This window comes from Pelecanus crispus, chromosome 9 (assembly GCF_030463565.1).
Source record: "Pelecanus crispus isolate bPelCri1 chromosome 9, bPelCri1.pri, whole genome shotgun sequence".
Taxonomy (NCBI): domain Eukaryota; kingdom Metazoa; phylum Chordata; class Aves; order Pelecaniformes; family Pelecanidae; genus Pelecanus; species Pelecanus crispus.
The window spans coordinates 44,587,848-44,607,155 of NC_134651.1; the positions used below are offsets into that span (position 1 = coordinate 44,587,848).

Sequence of the window (19,308 nt, forward strand, 5' to 3'; positions counted from 1 at the left end):
TTGCTTTGGTTAAACTTAATGAGATTTCTGTCAGCCCACTTGTCCGGTTTGTTGAGGACCCTCAGAATAGCATTCCCTGTTCTCTTGCATATTCACTACTTCCCCTTCCCGTTGTTTCCCTTTCCCCTCCAAATTAGTATTGTTGGAAACTTGCTGAGAGTGGACTCTGCATCATAAAGGTTACTAATAAAGTGGTTAACCAATTCTAGCTCCTGGAGAACACTTCTGTTAAATGGTTACCAGTTAGATTTTGTATCACTGATGACTGCTCTTTGAGCTTGGCAGGCCAGCCCATTTTTGACTCATCTTGCAATCCTGTCCTGGTTTCGGCTGGGATAGAGTTCATTTTCTTCCTAGGAGCAGGCATAGTGCTGTGTTTTGGATTTAGAATGAGAATAATGCTGATAACACACTGATGTTTTAGTTGTTGCTAAGTACTGTTTATGCCAGTCAAGGACTTTTCAGCTTCCCCTGCTCTGCCAGGGGCACAAGAAGCTGGGAGGGGGCACAGCCAGGAGAGTTGATCCAAACTGCCCCAAGGGCCATTCCATACCATATGACGTCATGGGCAGTATGGAAACTGGGGGGGTTGGCCGGGGAGCAGCGATCGCTGCTCGGGAACTGGCTGGGCGTTGGTTGGTGCATGGTGAGCAATTGTATTGTGCATCACTTACTTTGTTTATTATTGTTATTTATTATTTTCCCTTCCTTTTCTGGGCTATTAAACTCTTTATCTCAACCCACAAATTTTATACCCCCTGCCCCCCCCCCCGATTCTCTCCCCCATCCCACTGGGAAGTGGGGGGCAGTGAGCGAATGGCTGAATGGTGTTTAGCTGCCTGCTGGGTTAAACCACAACTCTGTATTTCACTGATTTGGGTACAAGGACGTTCCTGGCATGTTCCTTTCTAAACTCCTGCTGTGAAGTAATCTTTCAAAGCTAATGCAGTATTTTATAGGTGGCCCATCATCATGTGGCTCCTTTAGAGTAAGCTGAGTTACTGCACACGTCATGTACAGTATAGTTACTCCCACATGAAGAATGATGATAACTGGGTTTCAAGACAAGTTACTGAAAGCTTTCTGCTTCGTGTAAGTTTTCTTCACTTTTGAGTGAGACAATGCAAGCTCTTAAGAGATCATTTGTGCCCCAGTCAGTGTGGTTTGGATCAAAAGCTGTGAATTTGCCTTCCAATTGATAAAATCCTTGACTACAACCACATTTTTAAAGTAAGTTTGTGTAAATAAAGGTGGAAAACTGAGTACTTAAGACTCTCACCTTGTATTAAGAGACACTACTCCACTGTGACTTCACGCAATTCCTACCACATCACTCAGATACTGATTCTTGCGTATGAAAACTCCCCTTCCATTGGTGTAATTCATACTACATACATTTGGGAACCTTGGCTGTCATTCAGTACCAAGTATGAAATTAGGTCTCCTTAGATAGTGGGAAGGGAAAAAAAAAATCATACTAACAGTAATGCTAGGCAGTTTTGTCTTTTCAAGGATGAGCCAAACTTCATGAAAATTCGTGTTTTCAAGTTGTGTTTAAAAAAAAAAAAAAAAAGACATTAAGGGGAGATTTTATTGTAAGGGAGGAGGGGAAACCAACCTAAAGCGTTTCAAAAGCATGTGATGTCATAGATACAGCTTTTAAGTACATGTCAAATACCACAAAAGTATGTGGATAGGTATTTGCTACTCAATAGTTAACTTGTGTACATCAGGTCTCCTACGATGATCAAAGCAAAAGACCTTTTTCTAGTCCTATGCTTTTCTTCAGACTTTTGATTCCGCCCCCCTGCCCCCGAGATGTGGCATTCTGTTACTTGCCCCGGCTTTCCAAATATAGATGTAGTAACTACTTCAAGTGCATGACTATATTAACTGCAACCTTTGGAAAAAGTGAATGGCTGCTAGACATCATTTAATTTAAGAGTGACTCTTGCTGTAAAGACTGAACATCATCTTCCCATTCATTGTATTTCTACCTTCCTGTGAACTAAGTTACATTCTCAACAAACTATAGGAAAAATGGACTATAAAATACTGATCAAGCCATTCTGAGTTACCATCAGCAAATATGATGCATACTGTCAGAGGTTCTCTAAGGTTAATTGCTATGGCAAGCTCTATCAGATAGATGAAAAGTTGGCTCATTCTCACTGAGGAGAGTTCATATTGACATGTTCCTGAACTTAAACAAATTATTGTTAGCATCTGATCCTAGTTAAAGGACGTATTTGATTCTTCTATTTCAAAGGCTAAGTATTTAAAGCTATCATAAGGAAAAACCACTTTGAAGAGAATGATACTGGAGAGAGAAAGGGTTTGCTATCTTCTCATTTGAGTTAAGCAGCCATGCACTGTAACCAGTATTTGCTGTTACATGTACAAATGCCTATGGTTCTAAAATAGTAGCTTCACCTTCTGTTTCAACAACAAAAAATAGGTCAGAAGTCAGGTCAAGCACTACTTCATTTCAGACTTGATGGTGGATTTGAATGGTTTAAACATTACAAGCTATGCTTCAGAGCCCAAATAGGTATGCTTAAACATGAGTACAGACAAAATTTTGTGGTGAATACTGTTAGCATGCTGTATTGCATTATGTCCAAAACAACCCATTCCCAAATGCCCAAATAAAAGTAAATGATTGTGCATTGCATGATGATACCATTAGGTGTGCAGCTTTGGTTCATGCAAAGTCTCATTTTATGGACACACTGCTGATAGTCCATATATTCCTGAAGATTCTGCATATGTGAGCTTTTCAGCCATGTTCTTTCCATAACACCAAATGGATACTATGGTCTGGCATACTGGTGGCAAAAACCAAGCCCATATCATTTTGGCCATTTAGTCCATTTAACCAGGACATTTCACCAGCCAAAAAGCTTGAACCTCTCTTTGACTTTCTATACTCTGGTAGAGGCCAGCGGCTTATCAGTTTTTCTGTCCTCAAGTCCATTATATACAGATATCTGTTATCAAACAGTAGAGCAAATATCTCTCCAAAGCCCAGCAAGGACACATTTGAGAAGTCAGGAGGTTTGATAACCCTAGAAGACAAGACAACATTGTTAGAAACTCAGTCACGATGTAGTCATGAACCTGCATTACTAAAACAAATCTTTAAGTGGCTATAGAAAGTAAGTGTCTAAACTCATCATTCTGAAAGGATTTAAAAAGAACTGGATGCAAGTTTTTCAAATTAAGCAACCGAACAGTTAGCTGGAGTTAGGCCTGTGGTTTCAGTTCTGGCTTTGTGCATTCAGGACAGACCCTTCTGAACACAAGTAAAGGTTAGGGTTTGAAAGGGATTCTGCAAAGCACAAGGGAAAAAAAGTCTTGTTTCCAGATACACACAAAAGAGCAAGTGTACTTGTGTTTTACAGTAAATTTCCATAGGGATTTCATGCCTCATTAAGTTAAGAGGTAACACCCTTTCTTATTCTTTAAACCACTCTTAAAAGCTGGGAATAAAACACAGAAATGCCTTCTTGTCATAAGAAGGTAAGATAAATCATTCAAGACTGGTGCTTAACAGAATGCTGTTTTACTGACGCTTAGCATAAGTTAAGCATTTTTCATCTTCGGGAGAAATAAAAGTATTTGTTAGTTCTCCTACACCTTTAGGGTATTTTTGCCTTAATAAATAAAACTTGGACCAGAAAGTGAAGAGAGTAAGTTTTCCACAACTGACTGAGCATTTGATCATAGCTTTACATAAAGCACAGAACTGAGGCACAAAAATTTATGGAGATGAAAATCTGTTCTCAGCAGTAAGAGAACATCTTTCTCTTTTGAAAGATGGGAGAGTAAACTAAGAGGTGAAATTATTCAGTTATTCTTACTGATAAGCACTTCTTTTGGAGTAGATCTTCCTATGGTAGATCCCTTACAAATATGGGGCCGTTTCAATTAAGAGTCTGCTAACAGTTCTAAAATGCAATTTTTTCTTTAATAAGTTACAATCTTTGATGCTACCATTTCTAACAGATACAGCCTCGTTCTTTTTATGGAAACGGGAAGTGATCCTGTTTGATCCCTTACTGCAGACCGACAGATTTCGCTGTCGTTCCACAGCATTACCGAGAATGACAGATCAGTAGTGCTAGAAGGAAAAAGAGTCTTTTAAATTTCTTGTCTCATCAAAGGACCCCCAAAAATGGCCGCCTGGTTCTCTGTACAGCAGTCTCCATGGCAACATTAAGTTCTAGTCACTACAGTTTCACATTCACAACTACAGCACTGCAGTCTGATTTAAGTCTGTATTGAAACCCTCCAGCTTATGGAATGAAAATATGAAAGAGCACTAGCCCGTGGTGAGAAAACAAAACAGTAATCAAATTATTTGTATTAACAGATGATAAATTAGAATTAAACCTGGCAATAAGTGTAAAGGAAGATGTTTACAGAAATTTTATCAAGATTCTTTTGGCCTACATCTAAAGTAAGTTATTAAAACTAGTATGCTGTACTTTTTATTTATTTAAAGAAGACTAAGTCTTAAACTGAAAGATTTACCTGAGAATATCATAGCTGGCAAAGTCCCACTGGTACAGTCCTAGTGCTGAACTGCACACTATGTATTTACCATCAAAGTGCAGTCTGGGCTGTAGGGAGATGCTGCGATCTTCAGAAACAGACAGTGTTTTTAAGCACTTGCAGTTTATTTCCCGTCCAATAGGCCAAATCTACAATTAAAACACAGTTTAAGACCATAAAACATTCACTTTATAAACTGTTACACAAATAGAGCAAACCTCACAGTCTCTCTTAAAGCACTGGGCAAATGTGTGCGTGTTTCTTCAGAAATATTTACCTCCTTTAGGTAGCAACATCAATTCTGAAACTGATTTGTCTTACGGTATTGTTGCAGTATGTGGTGTTTCTAGCCTAAAAATTCCCAGTGAAAATGGGTGCTTTAAAGAACAGCAAAGAAATCAACCATCCAATTGGACAGAAATGTAACAATGTTTCAGGTATGAAGCAGTTCCATAGCCACAAACTATTTACAGCACTCTCCAACCCAAAAGTCCCCAATAGTAACAGTACTTGCAGTGAAGTGCTTCACTGTCAAGTTAGCACATTAGGCGTGCACTGAAAGCACTTATTTTTTGTATTACCATTCATGTAGAGCTATCATTTAAATCTAAACATGAAGGAAAGCATTGAAAAGTTAGCTTCCGAAGAGTTGCACATCTTGTACGCACCTTTACAAGCAGGGAATAAGGGAGGAAATAAAAACTTGTATTACTTGTAAACTTCAGCAAAGCACTCAAGCATTTTATTTCCCTGGGTACTAAAATGATATATGTATGATATAAGGTACATACCTTGATTTCATACTTATCTGCACTTAGAAGAATGTAATCCCCAGGACTATGCATAAGAGATTTGACTTTGCACTTCTGCAAAACTACCTGTAATTGAAGGATGTAATGATTTATGTTGATGCTGTTAAATAACCACACTTTCATTTGCATTTTTCACTTCATTGACAACCTGCATACTGTACTCTTGTATAAAGGCAATACAAATACTTTTTGCAACTGAAGGGAAACTACAGTTTACACTTTTCTTGTTCCTACTAGTGACAACTTACTGTATTAATAAGCGAAGATATGTACTTCACCTCTAGATTCACCCCTCCAACCTTCCAAGTTCTGAAATGCTCAGAAGAAAAATACTGTTTCTTGACTTCAGAACACTTTTCATGCTCAGATTTTGGTTACCAAGATCATTAGCTTCTCTACATAATTTTAGAAGTAGCTTTCTTTCAGAACCATTGTTTTCATTCAGTCTTTGAATCAAACACTGATTCCTAATATTATTCCAGCTGCTTTGGAATGGAAATACCTTCGATGGTCTGAAAGATTTAATTATAGCTTCTTTAAATATTTTTTTCTGCTGAAATGTTATTTTGAAGTATTTCCTGATGTTATTCAGATTCTACACCTAGGTGCAGGGTTAGGATTAAGAAATAGAAATTTAGAACACATTACAAACTTATTGCAAGTAAGTGTTTTGCAAGATTAATTAAAATCAATATTCCCACCTTAGTGACCCATTCTGTGTGTCCAGTAAGGGTATTCAGGCACGTTCCTGTTGATAAGGCCCATACTTTCACAGTGAAGTCTGCAGAGCCACTGACCAGAATATCAAGTTCATCATTGTAATCCACGCTAAAAACTACAAGCAAAGAGGGTACTAAATAAGGAGCACCGGTCTCTATGCACGCATTTTTCTGTAAGTGAGGCACTAACTAGGTCATACAGCCTCCAAATTCATATGCTACTACAGCTTTAACTGTTGTTCTTGAACTGTATATGTGAATTGTTGCTCTGGATTCCTAAGCTTACACTGCAAAATTACTGATTTTTGTCCAAATTAAGAGCATGTACATCAGTGGTTCCTTTATGGTTTGATTATGGCAAAGCATAACTTAAGCTAGTTCCTATTTTAAGAGTTCTAGTAAGTCAATTCCAGCAGGATTAGTACATTTGAAACATCTCATTACTCACAGGGGAACAGACCTACAGCTGAGTTGAGGATACTCTTCAGTAGAGGACAGAGAAGTTAATTATGAGGCAAATGCAAATACAGACTCCCAGGTCCTATTGTGCTCTTTGCTGTAAGCCCATCTCCACTCTGGGGATATAAAGAACTGCTATTGCCATGTGCTCCCTGCCTCCTAGGGTTTGCATCTTTTTGGTAGACTCAAAGTACTGAGTAACTATGGCATTTACTATTATTTCCATGCAACTGCAAAACACTACATGGCTAAGCTTTGGCATTATTCAAGAGCAGACAGATCTAGATCTGTTCTGGCTATTTCCCCCCACCCCAAACGGTGACTTGGGACAGAGCCAAAAAAAACCCCACAACCCTATCATGCAAAGAGCTAACTTAAATTATAATTTGTTTGATGATGATGTATGTTACTTAACTGGTGAAATTAAAAATTGAAAAGTTCAACATACCTGCACCAGTATGTCCTCTAAAATGCTGTGTCTTTGCCCCAGAGCTCCATTCCCAACAGGCTACTGTGTTATCAAAAGATCCTGTTACAAGCTTTTGTTCATCAAACTTCACTGCAGCACAAGTGTGCGTCTGAATACCATATATGCACTGACCTGTGCTTACATCCCACAGTTTTGCAGACAAGTCATCTGATCCTAGAATATAAAAGAACAGGGTAATTGGAAGCAAAGAGTAAATAATATTCCCAATTCTATACTCATCTTCCATGTTTGCCTTAAATATAGTATTGTCATGGAATCACAGAATGGTTATGGCTGGAAGGGACCTCTGGAGGTCAGCTCTTCCAACCCCCCAACTCAAGCAGGGCCACCTAGAGCCAGTTGCCCAGGACCACAACCAGATGGCTTTTCAGTATGTCCGAGGATGGACGCTCCACAGTTTCCCTGGGCAACCTGTGCTCAATCACTCTTACAGCAAAAAAGTGTTTTAGAGGGAACCTCCTGTGTTCCAGTTTGTGTCCACTCCCTCTTGTCCTGTCACCGGGCACCACTGAAAAGAGCCTGGCTCCATCTTCTTTGCACCCTCACTTCAGGTATTTACATACATTGATAAGATTGTCCCAGAGCCCTCTCTTCTTTAGCATAAAAAGTCCTAGCCCTCCCAGCCTTTCTTCATATGAGAGATGCTCCAGTCTCTTCATCATCTTCATGGCCCTTCATTGGACTCTCCAGTGTGTCCATGTGTCTCTTGTACTGAGGAGCCCAGCACTGCCCAGACACGTAACTCCAGGTGTGGCCTCACCAGTGCCCAGTGGAGGGGAAGAAGCACCTCCCTCAGCCTACTGGCAACACTCCTCCTAAAGCAGCCCAGAATACCATTAGCTGCCTTTGCAGCAAGGGCACACTGGTGGCTTACATTCAACTTGGTGTCCACCAGGATGCCTGGGTCCTTTTCTGCCAAGCTGCTTTCCAACTGGGTAGCCCCCAGCATATACTGGTGCCATGGAGTTGTTCCTCCTCAGGTGCATGGCTTTGCATTTCCCCTTGTTGAACTTTTCTCATTAAATAGTACTTTCAAGCTGCCTGAATGGGGAATAAGCCCTAGTTTTAAGTTTCAGCACTACAGCAAAGCCTCTTGTTTTCATGTTAATTAAGCTACTAGATGTCTGGCCTTGCAGTTTCATCATACCCTTTTAGCACCTTCCATAGATTCCAGCACTGCCTCTGACTGACAGTGTCTCTACCGAAACAGATGCGTAGAAGTTTTACATGATCCACTCTCAGGTTTGCAGAGCCACTGACTATACTGCAAGCTTTAGTTTGTTTCAGGTAGGAAAGGAGTCCACCAAATCTCAAAAGACAGCAGATGAATACCAGGCCCCATCACCTGCCAGTTTCCTTTCTCTCCCCAAAGTCCTTTTTTTTTTTTTCCTCTTTAAACTCATAACAGTAAGTCCAGACTGCTGGCTTTGGAGAGAAGAATAAAACCCCGGACCCTTACACCTGTTGTTTCTCCTGGTGGTTCCATTACAGAAGTGTGCCACTTTTCAGAAAGTTTTAACAATGCTGCTTCCTCTGTATTTGCATTCCCTGTTGAGTAGGGAAGTGAAAGACTGGCTAGAGTCTAGTTGTTGGTTCCTAGTAACCATGTTAACATAACAAATATGCAAGTACTTAGCCAGTATTCCCAACTTACTCTATAGCATTGTCATCTGAAATGATCGGGAAATCCTTGGAATATGCTCTGACAGGAGTTCATTGTAACTTTGTTAGTATTCTTTCATCCTTAAGGTTTCATATTTGTTCTGGCTGTATTTTTAAGTTCAAACTGAAATCTTGAAGTCTGCAGACTTCAGGGAGGAAGGTGAAATTACCATTACAATGTGCAAGTCAGACTGCAAGGTTAAATCTAGTTTACAGGTCTTCATACAAGCACTTACATTACGTTAAGAACTGAAAGTGCTTACAGACTGTATCAGAGAAATTGCCTTGTTTCAAGGAAGAAGACAGACTTTTCCTGCCACAGTCTGGGAGACTGCAGTGATCACATTGCCCAAACACGGTCCCTTTAACTGGAAGTTATCCTCTAAGAGGATAACTAACATATCTGTACTTCTCAAACGGGCTTACTAATCTGAAGCATGATACCTGCTGTTACTGTTTTTTTAACGAACAAAGAAATTGGTCTCCTTGTTTTCCTATTAAAGTGATTAATGATGTGTGCCAGGTGTTTCAGAAATTGGAAAAAAAAAAAATTTGAATCATCTTAAACTGCGTTAGCTCTATGAAAGTAATCTGTCTGCTAAAGGAAAAGCAAATTGTCATTAATCACATGGGGGAGGGGGGCAGAGAAAACAAAGAATTGTAAGACTCCAAGTTTTCTGTCCTTCCTACCTGTACACAGAAGTCCATCTTTATAGTAAAGTGCATATACTCTGGCACTGTGTCCAATTAAAGAGGATGTCTCAAAGGCTTCGTGGTCCTTCAGTTGCTTCATCCTTAAAATAGCCTTTAGGTAAACCTTCTTCCAATGCAGAGGGTCCTGAACAGAGTCATCTATTTGCCAACCCAAATTCTTACATGCAGTCTGCCACACCTCTGTACAGGCACTTATAACCTTATTCCACTGCTTAGAGACGAGGCAACATGTGAGTAAGGTCTGAGGATCAAGCCATTTTAACAGATAAAAACTAAGTTCCAATGGAAGAAGTTTGAGGAAGTCCCTCTTGAGGAGAATCTCTAGATTATTGGAGAGGTGCCTGAGCTGGACTGCTCCACTCAAGCTAATCAGGTGATCCAGAGTTTCATTTTTCTGCAAGTCCGTCAGAGAAAGAAATGTAATAGAAATGTTATCAAGCCATGCTTCAAAGTCCTTTTTCTCCATAAGGTTATGGAAAAATTTACCTGTGATACATCAAAATACTGTATTAGTTCCGTTCAGAAAACAAGGTAAGCATCACATCTTTATTACTGGTACATCAGTATTCCAAATGGCATGTTAACACACAGACTGAAGTGACCAAATGCATTTTAAAATATTCATTAGGTTAGGACTAAGCATTTGCATGCACTTTGAACTATCATTTGTCCCACATCAGCCTTAGAAGTGAATTGTATGGAGCTAGTGAATGTTAGCATTCATTATGAATGTTAGCATCTTTCTTGTTCTAGGTTAACACTTTCAAATTCCGAATCCAGTAAGGTAAGGGTTAGTTTAAGTTTTAAACCTATTATAGCAAATAAACACTGTCTTACAGTTTACTCATGGACTGTACTGATAAAGGGAAGAAACCAAAGCATATAAGCAGAGCGATAAGCTAGTTACTGACAGAACTTATTCATACCTTTGTCCTGAACTATTTTAAACACAAAGCAGGTAATTATATTTTTTTTTTAAAGAAGATACAGAGAGGGGTCTGAAAAATTGTGTTGAAGGACATGTTAGCCTTCTATTTGGCTCATGTAAAGGCTATATATGGTGCTGGTCTAGTATCAGTTTTGACATGTTTGCACTGCTTTGACCTAAACACTTTTTTTTAAAATCCCTGGTTTTTTTTCCTATTTTCTCAGTTTATTTCCAATGAAAAGAATTAACTGTGAAATTGAAAGTTTCAAATACCACATCCTGAACTATGCAACCTGTATGCATTTATACTACCCTGTGGCATCTCAAGTTCCTACAATAAGCTTGGACAAGTGATTAACAAGATAAACATCGGGCAAACAGTTAAAAAGCCATCATTATTTATTTTCTCTGGAAGATCTAATTCCATTCATTAGACAACTGGCTGAATTTAATTCATAGAAGCTCCCAAACCCAAAGAATTGAGGAAGCTGAGTGGGAGTCAATAATGTGTTTATTTCTACACAGATATTTTCTTCATAGAACAAGATCTTAGGGTACACCTCTTAACGTGGCATAGTAGTACAGAAAAGTACAGTCTTCACTATGAAAGGCTGCACGTGGCATGCAATCGTTGATAAAAACACAAGAAGGTGCTGGGTGTCAAATGCACAGAAATAGCTGCTCCTATCAAGTCACAAGTTCATACAGGAACTTTTACTGCTGACAGCACTTACCAGCGTTCCTCAGCACATATGGCAGAGAATATATTTGCTGTTCTAACAGGCATACGTTCTCTTTAAAGGAAACAAAAATTTCTAACAGGCTCCCTATGAATAAAAAATAGGTGAGCTCTAAGGCGTTTGTTGTATTCAATACACGAAGCTAACACTGCCATCAAGGGCTGCTGTGAGGCCCCGCAGCCGGTGCTCAGTGCTACGTGCACCAGGCTCTTTCCTAGGCGTTATCCAGCCAGCCCGAGCCGCTCCCCCGCCCGCTCCCATATACCTCCGCACGCAACAAGCACGGCGAGGACCGCAGACTTTCAGCGCCGCTGCCGCCGACAGCTGCCGGCGCCGCTCCCCCGAGTCCCGTGGGCCGCGGCGCTCACCTCAGGTAGCGACCAGGCGCGGAGCGTCCTTCGGCAGGCAGCCGCCACGGCTCGCGCGGCCCGCCAGAGCCCGGCAGGGGCTGCGGCTTCCCCGCGGCCATCGCTCCCGCAGCAGGACAGGCTCCCGGCGCTTCCTGCGGAGGCACCCGCGGCAGGAGGTCGCCCTCGGACGGGACTGGGCGCCTCAGCCGCGCCCGGCGCGGGAGGGGCGGGAGGAGCCCCGCGCCGCGGCCCCTGCGCCGGGCGACCCGGCCAGCACCCGGACGGCAGGCGCGGCTCCGCTCTCCGTGCTCAGGCAGCTTCCGGCGCACGCCGCGACGTCATCACTCCTCGCTGCCCCACTTCCGCTCGGACGGCAGCCTCAGGGCGCCGCAGCCGGCGCCGCGGCCGAGGGCTCGTCCGCGCCCGCCACCGCTGCCCGCGCAGCCTGCGCGGAGGCCGCGGCCCGCAGCGGCTGCCCGCGGGGACGTGGCCGGGGCTGGCGGCGCTGAGGCGCTCCCCGCCCGCGGGGCATGGCTGCAGAGGAGTCTCGCCGCCTCCTGGCCGACCCCGCTTCGGGCTCTGAGCCGAGGTGAGTGCGGGCGCCGCGGCCCGCCGCTCTGGCGGCCCAGGGGCAGCCCTGACTGCCCCGGAGCTCGGGCGCGGCCGATGGCGGGGGACGGCGGAGGCGAGCTCGGGGCCGAGCCCTCTGCCAGGCCCGCCCCAGCATTACCGGCCCTAGCGCGGGGCCGGCAGCGGGAGGTGGGGGCGGCGTGATCCTTGTCGGCCTCTCCTACCGCAGGGTGCAGAACAAGAAGCTGTACCTGGCCACGTTCGCTGCTGTCCTGGGACCTCTTAGCTTTGGCTTCGTGCTAGGCTATAGCTCACCGGCTATTCCGGAGCTGAGGGAAATCAACGATCCTAAACTAAGACTGGACAGCAATCAAGCCTCGTGGTTTGGCGTAAGGCTCTGTATGATGCATTGCCATTATGTGATTTCACTTGAAAGTGTAGGTCAAGAAGATGCTGCTTATATGATGCAGTCTTACTCCTCTTAAGAATGAGGGTAAAGGTGGATCTTAATAGCAAAATCAATTTTTTTTCTAAACTCAGTGATTGAATAAAATATTTTCTGAGTAACAGTGCTGTTATGCTCTGATAATTCTCAGTTAGCATATATTAATAAATGCCCATATTATTCGAACTTCTTTTTGGTGCTAAAATGTCTTCTGACCATTCGAATGTTTCTCAGTTGAACCTGGTAAGGGACCACAGAAAATCAACTTCTTAATAAATTAGTGCAGCCCATCAACATGGGGAATATTTGCTTTTTGGGTACAGGCTGGACTTCAGGTTAGTCAAGAATAACAAACTCTTCAGGGCTTTAACAGTTTGAAAGGCCTGTTTGTGAATGGTGAATGGACAGCTTTGTAGACATATTAAGAAAGTTACTGCTGCTTTTTTTTTTTCTCCATTGAAAGAGCTTTGTATGTAATATGAAAATTACTTGCTGTTCAGTTGTGGTGAGCAGAGCTTCTTGACTGTGTTTTGATTAAGAAGCTAATGTTTATTTTGATTTTCAAAACACCTGCATACTCTTGCACATTTTTTTAGAAGCTGCTATTCACTTTTCAGGATTTTAAAAGAAATTGTTGTCTGTTATTTATTTTTGTATTTATTTATATATGTATAGTAATTTTTTAATTTGTTTTTTTGAAGTCAATAGTAACATTAGGAGCTGCTGCTGGAGGAATACTAGGAGGCTATCTTGTGGATAAAGTTGGGAGAAAGCTGAGTCTCATGCTGTGCTCAATACCATATGTTTTTGGATATATAGTTATTATATCTGCTCAGAATGTTTGGATGCTTTATTTTGGACGAATGCTGACAGGCTTAGCTAGTGGAATTACTTCACTTGTTGTTCCGGTAAGTAAGACATTTTTCTGGGTTTGTGTGCGTGTGTGGTTGCTTTTTTGTTTGTTTGTGGGTTTTTTGTTTCTTTTTCCGTAGCAGTATTGTAGGTGGCTTCATTGAAGTAACTGAATAACTGTAGCCAAGGCAGTTTGTGGATTTAGAATAAACCGATTTTGTAGAATCATATTTTGCTTGTTTTTAATCAGGAAGAAAATATAAATAAAACAAATCTTGTTTCTTCTAGTGGCACTTCTGTACTATGCATTCCTGATACAGTGATGTGATCTTTCGCGTTATTAGGCCTTTATTTGATTGCTTCTGTTTATGTTCTGCTGTAGTCTAGTAATATTTCTCTCTTCAAATTCCTCATATATAACATTAGGGTTGGTTCCCCCCCCCCTGCCCCGCCCCCCCCCATTACCAGCTGTTTCTAATAGTCTTACATTTCACCCAACTTCTTGGTTTAGCAAATAAACTATGGCTGCTCGCTCATCCTGGAGTAATGTCAAATAGTGCCTTCTGATTCCATTTAACTGTTACCTTCTGGACATTAACTTTTCCCATACATTCAGGAATATACATGCAGTAGGGAAATGGAGATAATTCATTCTGTTGTTGTCTGTCTTCTCTGGTGTTATTTGACCTTTTGGATCTAGCTGAATAGGTAATAGTGTGAAATAAACCATTTAGAATTCAAGTTTGTTTCTTTTCTGGTGGTTCTAGCATTTCTAGCTTTTGAAGTGAGATGCAAACTAAAAATCAAAGGATAAGAAGTACTCGTAATGAAGCATGGAATAAATGCTCGTTTTTTTATCAATGTAGATGGTTATAAAAATAAAATCTAAGAAAGATTCAGGGTGGTAGGGTCTTAATGATAATCTTGTGCAACTTTGTTGTTGGAAGCTTGGTTGCTTAGTCTGTTGTGTTGATGTCTTTGGAGGAATTCTGTCTGCTTTACAAATTACTTTTCTCTTTGTTTCACAGAGCTGAACTCTTAAGTTCCCATATGTAAAGTCCTTAACCCACAGCCAACAATAAAAGATCTATGTGACTGCAGTGATGAGGGAGGAGAGTGTCATATGTAATACCAAGTTTTTGTAGCTCTAAGTTATTCTTGAAATAAAGATTACTTGTTTTCCTTCCACAAAACGTAAGAACTGTGACTTTAGAAGGAATTGTATATATAAATATGAGGGATTTCTCTTTTATGTATACAGCTAAACTGTAGCTGTTGACTTGGGGTCAATGTATTAAAAAAAAGCTGAAAAATTTAAGTTGATCCTAAATACTGGATGAGGTGCGATGCTGTTGATGTAGTCTGTGTTAAGATGAGCTGTCAATTTTGAACTTCATGGAGAATGAAATAATTTGCACTCTTTACAGTGAATTAAAAATCTAAAACTTTTATTGCAAACAGTTTTATATGTAGCTTGCGCTGCATGTTTGTGCAAAGACTGTTCCAAGCTGTAGACCGCTTTGCGATGATGCATTTCTTGTTGAATGTGGCTAACAAAAGAAGCTCTTACTAATGCAAGTTTATTCACCTTTGGGATACTGATACCGCATCAACATTCTTGTGGCTTAGGTCCTCCCTTTTTTTTCCAGGGTTGTGCATAATACCAATATACATTTCTGAGATGGTACTTTTCTACTCACTCCATTGATTGAGGCTATTTTTAAGGAGAGGAAGGAAATACATCATGTTTTTTCAGAAATGAATTACTTATCAAGTCCTTGATCCAAAATTGGATAGAAGTAATTATTAGATGTTTTCTCCCTATGTTTTAGGTGTATATATCTGAAGTATCTCATCCTGAAGTCCGTGGTATGCTTGGCTCTTGTGTTCAGTTGATGGTGGTGACTGGCATACTGGGAGCTTACGTTGCAGGTATTGGGGTTAGGGCTCTAGGTTGCAAAAAAGGATTAGTACATGTAATAAAAGAACTACACTGAAGAATTGAAAGTAAATGTTAATTTGTTTGTGCAACTAATTGATGTTCATAGCCCTCTTTCTTTCCTTTTTGTTACCCAGGAATAATACTAAAATGGCGCTGGCTGGCAGTGTTGTGTTCTTTTCCATCCTGCATAATGCTGCTGTTCATGTTGTTCATGCCTGAAACACCGAGATTTCTGCTGAATCAGAGCAAACGCTCAGAAGCCATAGCTGCTTTGCGCTTTCTGCGGGGACCACATGCAGACCATGAATGGGAATGTAGGCAGATTGAAGCTAGTGTTCAGGAAGAGGTGATGAGAATCTGATTTACTCTTAAAAAAATTTTTGTGTGGAGATAACATCTGAAAGCATATAGTGTAATTAAAAGGGTTTTACCAAAGCTTAGTTAATAGCCTTTTCTACACAGGATGGTCCAAACCTGTTCCCTCATACAAATGATACTCAAGAAGCAAGTGATACTCTTTGAATCTTTTTCTTCTACCTTTCAGCTGCAACTGCTGTCACCATTGGCTGCCATCGGTGTACATGAGTAGCAGTTGGGCTCGTAATCTTGTTAATTTTATGACAGCTGTATAGTTTTGCTGCTTTATTTAGCAATTTTGTAGGATAGTTCAACACCTCTAACACTAATTTCCAATTGTTTGTGTTGTATGAATGCATTTTCCCTTGTGTCTCTGAAAGCATTGTTTAGCCTCTTGTGAGACGTGTGCTTAAATAGGCAGGTCTAATCGTTGAAGTTCAGTTTCTGCAAACCATGAGTTCATTCATGTTAACTTTTTCTACAAAGTACTGTCAATTTCTGTCTCTAGAACCTGAGAAAGGGGAAAAATGCTTTGCTGGAGTTCTCAGATACTTCAAATGTAAACATTTTTTCTGCTAAGGCTCTTTGTTTTGCTAAAGGGGGGTGGGAAGCTTACTGAGTTTGAACAGACTGAAATGTTCTTAGGAGGCTTGTTGGTTTTTGTTCTTTCATTTAAAAGATGACATTTTTCACCAAATCATTGCTTAATCTTTTATCAGGGACTGAATCTCTCTGAATTTAAGAACCCCTCAATCTACAGGCCACTTCTTATTGGTGTGGCTCTGATGTTCTTCCAGCAAGTAACAGGCATTAATGCAGTTATGTTCTATGCAGAAACTATCTTTGAAGATGCAAACTTCAAGGTAATCGGGGTGTGTTTCCAAACTGACAAATGTCTATAATAGTTTCAGGTTAGTGAATGCTATAGTAAGTCTAAAACACATAACAAACTGACTTGATAATGATCCTGCCTGTGTCATAAATAAGAGGGTTTGGGTTTTAGTGGGCTTTTTTGGTTTGGATTCTAGACACCTCCTTGACCATGTTACTCTGGTATACCTGAATGTTCTGGGTTTTTTTAGGGGGAAGCATGTTGTGTTTTGCTGGTCTGAAACTTTGATACTGATAGAAATTTCTATTATATTCATCTTCCTGTATGATTTTTTTTTTTTAGTAGAGTTGCAAATGCAATGTTTCACAGAAAGTAAAACTCTAGGAAGAAGTTGTGGCTTATTTTAAAGTTTATTAAGAGACCAGTATGTTGTGTTCATTGGCGATGTCTTTCCCGCCTCCGCCCCGTTGTCTCCCCCCACCATTAATTTCTGTGGCATAGCTTATCTTCTTTCAGATTCGAGACAAACACATCAGTAATGCTTGATAAGTGATCCTCTTATCAGCCTGAAAGAGCAAATTCTCCCTACCTCTTTATTTCAGGACAGCAGAATGGCTTCTGTTGTTGTGGGTTCCATACAAGTATGTTTCACTGCTGTGGCTGCACTTATCATAGATAAAACTGGACGAAAAGTGCTGCTTTACATATCTGGTAAAACATGTTACTGAATTTTGTTCAGCAAGAAAAAAATACTATATGTAGTATCAAAAAGTGTCTTAACTGTTGGGGGAATTAAGTATTGCAATTTATGCATTTTTTTTAAGTGTTTTGCTTTATACTTATAATTTGGTACAACTATAGACTTAAACTCCTAAGAGGAAACTATTATTTTATATATACATTGTAGGTGGAACCCCTTGAAAGTATGTATGACTATCTTTTTGTCTTCTTACCAGGCCAGTTTTTATTTTTAAATAGCTATGTCACTGAGACAGTTCTTACTACTGTGATAATTTTTCTGCTTAATAAGACTCAACTCAATTCATTCTCATACCCAAGTTGTCAACAAATGGCTGTTTCAGAGTAGTTTCTCTGTGGCTGCTGCTACTTTCATGGTGCATTGTGGTGTTTAGTTATGCAAGACTACAGTTAAAAATTTTAACTTTACAAGTAAATGTGCTAAAGGAAACTAATTCTGTTTGATATACTTGCTTTGCTGCACACTCAATATTAAGGCCTGCTGTCAAGACTATATTGTTTGGCTAGTGTTTAGAATGCTTGGCTAGCATCTTTCACTCCTGTCAAGGCCAGTGTTTATTTCCAAGAACAGTCATCTTTTAAGAAACACTTCTGTGAGGGCCAGCATATCCTATATTTGACTGACCGACTATGTTCTGTCTCTCAAGAACACCCAAGTGGCAACCAGTGACAACTTGGTTATTGCTTACTTTTCAGGGATAATCATGGCTCTCAGTACTGCATTGTTTGGGCTTTACTTTAAAATGGTCCTTCCAAATCGAAACAACTCATCAAATCCTGATGTATGGTTCACTCTACATTCAGCATCCCCAGGAACAGAAAGCAGCATATCCTGGCTTGCAGTAGTGAGCCTAGGGCTTTTTGTTGCTGGTAAGTGGAACAGGCTTCTAAGTAGCCATTACACAAAACTCACACTTTCTTATGAATGTGACATTTTTGTTCCATTTTGTCACATTATTGATGAATGGAAAAGAGTTATGTCTTTGACAGACCTTTTCAGTGTATAACGCAAAGTTGGGCTGAGTGTTCGCAACCCTGGTGATAAGAGCTAGCAGCTTAGTTAAGCCAAGTCCCTGGAAAATTAATTTATACCTCCTTGTGCTATTAGCAAGTAGTAATTCCTCAGGTTAGACTGCTTTACAGTCATTAACGGAAAAAAAATCCAGTCTTTGTTAGTGTCTGAGCCCCACTGAATTCTGTGATCGTACAAAGCAACAGCAGTTAGAAACAAGGTCAGTTTTTAAGCTTACCACTTCAGGGACTTCATGGCAAGAAGTTCTGCTTGTTAAGAATATTCTTGTAATTAGTTTGATGTAAAATGCACTAGAATTTATCATGCTGCCCTAAAATAACTTGCTCGCTTTCCTTCTGGTAGAGGTACTGTTTTACTGGAATCATCCAAGAACCTAGAGTGAAAACTGCAGCCCCCTTACTTGACTAACTGGGGCATCATTCAGTCTTCCCTTTAATATGTACTTAACTTGCATTTATTGTCTTCTGTTTGTAATTGCAGGTTTTGCCCTTGGCTGGGGTCCTGTTCCATGGCTGGTGATATCTGAAATCTTCCCACTTAAAGCTAGAGGCATATCAAGTGGTGCTTGTGTGTTAACAAACTGGGTTATGGCCTTCCTGGTAACCAAAGAATTTAATGATTTTATAGTAAGCATCATAAATTACCATCTGAAGTTTCTTTTCATAGGGGAATTTATTAAAGATGCTCCTGAGAGACTTGAGCCACAGTCTTCTCTGGCAATACGTAACTGTAGTTGTATAGTAGTGAGCTGTAATAACGCGGTTTTTTGTTGTTTCTCCTCCCTCAGGGTTTCTTAACATCCTATGGCACGTTCTGGCTCTTCTCTGCCTTCTGCTGCCTCAATATAGCTTTTACAGCCTTTTATGTTCCTGAAACAAAAGGACAGACCCTGGAACAAATTGAGGCCTACTTCAGAAGATCTTAAGCCTAAGGCTTGTTATATTGGTATGAAACCTTTATATCACGAATTATGGTGCTATGGTTGAAACTAACTGCATCATGTGGCAGACTTCTCTGTTACTAAACTTGCTATCAAATAATTTTAATGAATTTGGTAAAAATCTGAATTCTGTTTTTTTTTTAAACA

At 40.5% G+C, this 19,308-nt stretch overlaps 2 protein-coding genes across 6 annotated transcripts; one reads left to right on the forward strand and one right to left on the reverse strand.

Moving 5' to 3' along the window:
* Window positions 1-1,594: 1,594 nt before the first annotated feature.
* FBXW2 (F-box and WD repeat domain containing 2) lies at window positions 1,595-11,381 on the reverse strand. 5 transcript variants are annotated; one of them, XM_075716562.1, is made up of 7 exons: window positions 11,347-11,381; window positions 9,390-9,899; window positions 6,996-7,190; window positions 6,071-6,204; window positions 5,349-5,435; window positions 4,537-4,706; window positions 1,595-3,068 (listed from the first exon to the last, which is right to left on the reverse strand). In XM_075716562.1, the coding sequence occupies exons 2-7, from the start codon at window positions 9,877-9,879 to the stop codon at window positions 2,780-2,782; spliced, it is 1,365 nt and encodes a 454-aa protein (XP_075572677.1). In that variant the 5' UTR covers window positions 9,880-9,899; window positions 11,347-11,381; the 3' UTR covers window positions 1,595-2,779. The 5 variants fall into 5 exon arrangements, with proteins under 5 accessions (XP_075572677.1, XP_075572676.1, XP_075572673.1 ...); XM_075716561.1 differs by lacking the exon at window positions 11,347-11,381 and adding an exon at window positions 11,076-11,222; XM_075716558.1 differs by lacking the exon at window positions 11,347-11,381 and having other exon boundaries at window positions 6,996-7,058; window positions 7,149-7,190; window positions 9,390-10,405.
* Window positions 11,382-11,961: 580 nt separating this feature from the next.
* Window positions 11,962-19,288, forward strand: SLC2A8 (solute carrier family 2 member 8). The gene is made up of 10 exons (XM_075716503.1): window positions 11,962-12,020; window positions 12,231-12,390; window positions 13,148-13,354; window positions 15,131-15,230; window positions 15,375-15,586; window positions 16,317-16,460; window positions 17,032-17,140; window positions 17,885-18,058; window positions 18,702-18,847; window positions 19,009-19,288. Exons 1-10 carry the CDS (start codon window positions 11,962-11,964, stop codon window positions 19,144-19,146), a joined length of 1,449 nt encoding a protein of 482 aa, XP_075572618.1. The 3' UTR covers window positions 19,147-19,288.
* Window positions 19,289-19,308: the final 20 nt, after the last annotated feature.